Source organism: Gopherus flavomarginatus, chromosome 11, assembly GCF_025201925.1.
Source record: "Gopherus flavomarginatus isolate rGopFla2 chromosome 11, rGopFla2.mat.asm, whole genome shotgun sequence".
NCBI classification, from domain to species: Eukaryota; Metazoa; Chordata; order Testudines; family Testudinidae; genus Gopherus; species Gopherus flavomarginatus.
Genome location: NC_066627.1, coordinates 6,524,383 through 6,529,329, shown reverse-complemented (window position 1 = coordinate 6,529,329; position 4,947 = coordinate 6,524,383). Strand labels below are relative to the sequence as shown.

The 4,947-nt window shown below is 45.6% G+C and overlaps 1 protein-coding gene across 1 annotated transcript; it reads left to right on the top strand.

Annotated features, from left to right (window-relative positions):
- Positions 1-957, top strand: LOC127031319 (olfactory receptor 12D1-like). The gene has a single exon (XM_050918067.1). It carries the CDS (start codon positions 16-18, stop codon positions 955-957), a length of 942 nt encoding a protein of 313 aa, XP_050774024.1. The 5' UTR covers positions 1-15.
- The last annotated feature ends 3,990 nt before the right edge of the window (positions 958-4,947 follow it).

Sequence of the window (4,947 nt, the reverse complement as noted above, 5' to 3'; positions counted from 1 at the left end):
CTTCCCCCTACAGAGATGGAGAACCAGACGGAGGTGAGCGAGTTCATCCTCCTGGGTCTAACCAAGCTCCAGGAGCTACGGTGCTTCCTCTTCATTCTCTTCCTGTTTCTTTATGTGGCCAGTGTGCTGGGGAATGGGGCTATCATGGCCGTGTTGCTGGCCGAGCCCCGGCTCCACACCCCCATGTACTTCTTCTTGGGCAACCTCTCCTGTCTAGATATCTGCTACTCCACGGTCACTGTACCCAAGATGCTGGCTGGCTTTATCTCTAAACATCAGATCATCTTCTTCACCAGCTGCCTGGTCCAGCTCCATTTCTTCCACTTCCTTGGCAGCAGCGAGGCCATGCTGTTGGCCGTCATGGCCTACGACCGCTATGTGGCCATCTGCAACCCACTGCGCTACAGACAGGTCATGAACCCACGGTTCTGCCTGCTCCTGGCAGTGGCCACCTGGTCCAGTGGTTTTCTGCACGCCCTGATGCACACAGTCATGACCTCCCGGCTGCATTTCTGTGGCCCCAATCATGTCCACCACTTCTTCTGTGACATCAAACCCCTGCTGAGCCTGGCCTGCAGCAGCACCCACCTCAACCTGAGTCTCCTCAACATTGTCACTGGAGGCATCGTGATAGGCCCTTTCATACTTACACTCTTCTCCTACCTCTACATCATCTCCTTCCTCCTCCTGAAGGTACAGTCACGGGAGAGCAGGAGGAAGGCCTTTTCCACCTGCACTGCCCACCTCATGGTGGTGACTTTACTCTATGTGCCTGTTATCTTTAACTATGTACTGCCCTCTCAGAGGGACTCCCAAGAGGGGGACATGATAGCCACCCTCATGTACAGCATCGTCACCTCTGTCCTGAACCCCCTGATCTACACCCTGAGGAACCGGGAGGTGAAATCTGCCCTGAGGAAAGCGGTAAGAAGAAAGCTATTCCCTGGAAGGACATGAAAAAACTGAATGTTTTTCTCTGTCTCTGAGGCTGAGAACGAGAGTTGGTAATGGACAATACAATGTACTTTCTCTCATTGAGTCTATTGTGCACCGGGAGTTGGCCATTAGTTTTTAGGGAATTATCATGCATTGGGCACTGGGAAATAGGCTGTAGATAACCTTCCTAAACTGGAAAATAGAGGTTAATAGTAAGGGAGAGTTCATAGACTTTAAAGTCATAAGGGATCATTGTGATGATCTTGTCTGACCTCCAGCACAATGCAGGCACTAGAACCTCACCTACCCACTTCTGTAACAGACCCCAACCTCGGGCAGAGTAACTGAAGTCCTCAAATCACGGTTTAAAGACTTCAAGTTACAGAGAATTCACCCTTGACACTAGTTGTGCCATGGGCAGTAGAAATTTGACCTTAGGGAATAAGAAGCCTGGGTGGAAATAAACAATATGCTGGAAATTGATGGGGAATCTTTTTGTTTGACAAAAAGAAACAAACAAATCAATTGAGAGAATTTTCAGTAGAAAATCTTGTTTACTCATGGAAGAAATGAAAATGGCAAAAACTCAAAAGTGTGCTGCCTAGAGCCAAGGATTTTTCTGCTTCAATGGTGTTGGTTTCCCAGTGATTTTTTTTTTAGAAAAGCAGACAATTAGCACAAAAATTTTAGTTCAGTCAAAAAAAAGTATGTTGAAAAATCCATTTTCCATCAGAAAAGTTTTGATGGAAAAATTCGCTCATCTCTTTTAAGAAGCCTTCTTCATTTGCATCTGTAGGTGGAGTCTGAGATTTTCAAAGGTGTCTGGTGCAGTAAGACACTCAAATCCCATTTGCTGTTAATTCGAGTTGGACACCCTTAAGTACACTTGAAAATTTCAGCCTTTACATACAGTTGAATAATAAGTTCAGCCCCCAACAGACTGCAGAACTCAAGCCCTACAAAACATCAAGATCCCACACAGATCTAACCTATTTCAAGCTCCCATAGGTCCCCACCCACAATAGCACACACAAATAGTTGTTCCTTGCAATGTGCCATGAGGTACAACAGAACAGGGCTATTTTGGATCTAAAAGGAAGAGGGATGGATGGAGCTTCTTCTACAGTTGAGGTTCCTCACAGAGAAGACTTTGGACTAGATACACAAAGGCATATTGGAGAAAGTCCACAAAAGAGAAACAAAAATGTCTAAAAGTCTAGAAAACATGACCTATGTGGAAAAGTTGAAAAAGACTGGGTTTGTTTAGTCTGGAGAAGAGAAGACCGAGGGGGAAACATGATAACAGTTTTCAAGTACATAAAAGGTTGTTATAAAGAGGTAAGTGATTAATTGTTCTCCGGAACCACTGAGGACAGGATAAGAAGTAATGGCCTTAAATTTCAGCAAGGGAGATTTAGGTTAGACATTAGGAAAAAATTAGAGTGGTTAAGCGCTAGAACAAATTACCGAGGGAGATTGTCAAATATCTGTCATTGGAAGTTTTTAAGAAGAGGTTAAACAGACACTTGACAGGGATGGTCTACATAATGCTTAGTGCTGCCACAGTGCTGGGGACTGGACTAGATGACCTATTGAGTTCCCTCCCAGTCCTATGATTCTATGATTCTATGAATAAGCTATAGGCACTCGGTATTGGGAAATGCACGAGTCAGCTTGAGACCAGTGATGACTCAGAGTACTTGGAGAACAAGGGTGGTGCAATGCTGGGAAGGGTACATGTAGACTTTGAACAGAACCCATGCCAGGAGCACAGCACTGGTGGCAGAATGGGCATCTTCCTGGCTACCAGTAACAAGTGGTGGTGGGGATCTGGAGCTGGTCCTGTGGAAAGGGGAGGTACTGAGCCAGAGGAACGTGATGCCATGGTCAAGCAACCCAGTACAGACAATATAGAAGGCTTGCCAGATGAGGGTCTTCACGCTGAAGCAAAGGGGAGAGCAATACCAGCAGGCAGAATAAGTCGCTAGCCACAGGATAAGCGTTTGACATAGTACTAACGTGGTCTGGGGACCTGCAGTGATCAGGAAAGACTGCTATGTCAAAGAATTATCCAGATCCCACAGTCCCTGAGAGGACACTAGAGTCAATGGCTCAGCTGTCTCTTAATGAGTCAGTACCAGGAGCAACAAGCCAAAGGGCATGCCTTGCCTTCGGTACCTGATGGATTCTCTGTGGAAGAATCTGTAACCCAGAGATTTCTTTATGCCAACTGGCACAGGGCAGAGGGGGTGTGTGCATATGTGCTTACAGGGAAGACTGATGCTCACAGGCCTGCTTTTACAAACTGAAGCAAGCAGATGAGTCCAAGGATAAGGACACCAGTCTATTCAAAGAGCTAGGCCATTGCTGCTTATTCAGCTCAAGACGGTGTGGTGACATTAATTCCAAATCAGTACCACGGTCTGGTACTGAAAAAATCTCTATGTTAAATACTATTATTTGTTTGTTTTCATAGTATCCATGTGTTGCTGTAATAAAAAGATTGTGTTTAGATTTATGAGGAGTCTTCAATAACTCTCAAATTGTCCTTTTATAAATATTTAGATTTTTTTTTTTAGTCTGAGTCCCTTTGCTGCACCGTGGTTTCTTTCTTCCAGACTGGAGCAATTCAGGGTACAGGCATCCATGACTGTACCAATTTGCATATTTATCTGATGTGGTATTATCCACAGATGGGAGTGCCATGGTGAAAACAGACTGGACCTTCTAGCCATTCCTGCTCTAAAATGGAATTATCATGGATACTTGAGTGGGTCATACCAGCTCAGCCCTTCATCACACAAACAAAACCAGAAAAAGACCTCATACCACCCAATAGCCTGGTGGTTAGGGCATTCTACTGGGAGCCAAGAGAAATGGTTTTCAGACGGTGATGCCCATCACCCTGGGAGCGGTTGGAATTGTGCCTCCATTCTCACACTGCTCTTCTGGTGACTCAGCCAGACTTTCCAGGCCCTGTTATCACCCAGCATGACAGTGGGTGGTGCCACACACACAACTGAGTTAATTGAGTGCTTTGTGTAACCCACTCATGGACAAAAAGGGGGCTCCCAGCCAGCTTCCCAGCTCCCCAGCCTTGTACCCCTATTGACGCATACCATCTTGCACTGCACTGGGATCTGTACAGAGTCCAGCAGAGGGCAATGGAAATTATTAGAGGGTTGGGGCACATGAGTTATGAGGAGAGGCTGAGGGAACTGGGCTTATTTAATCTGCAGAAGAGAAGAGTGAAGGGGGGATTTGATAGCAGACTTCTACTACCTGAAGTGGGGTTCCAAAGAGGATAGAACTAGGCTGTTCTCAGTGGTGGCAGATTACAGAACAAGGAGCAATGGTCTCAAGTTGCAGTGTGGGAAATCTAGGTTGGCTATTAGGAAAAAAACATTTCATTAGGCGAGTGGTAAGACACTGGAATGGGTTATCTCAGGAGGTTGTGGAATCTCCATCCAGAGAGGTTTTTAAGGCCTTGCTTGACAAAACCCTAACTGGGAATATTTAGTTGGGGCTTGGTCCTGCTTTGTGCAGGGGGTTGAACTAGACGACCTCCTGAGGTCTCTTCCAACCCTAATCTCCTATGATAAACATACTAAAACTTTTACAAGCTATACAGCACTATTTTACAAACTATACAGCACTATCTCACCCTGTCTGATGATACAAGCAGTCTTGCAGATTCTTGAGGCACAAGCTGCATCTGCCTTGCAGTTTGGGTTCTCCTCTCTCGTTCCAAGACCTTAGTCTTCCAGAACTTCTTTCAGGTGTTGAGTTGTGGGGGAGTGAGAACAAATAATTATGTCTCTCCCCACCTTTTAGAGTTTCCCCATATGGCGGGAACCCTTTCTTTCAAGCTAAGTTGTCAGCCCAGTTTGTGGAAAATTACAGGTACCAAAATGGAGTTCAGTATCATGTTGTCTGGTCACATGGTCTTTCAGAGTCATAGCAGCCATCATTCATAGGCTGGCTGAAGCATTCCTAGGTGAGGACAAACCT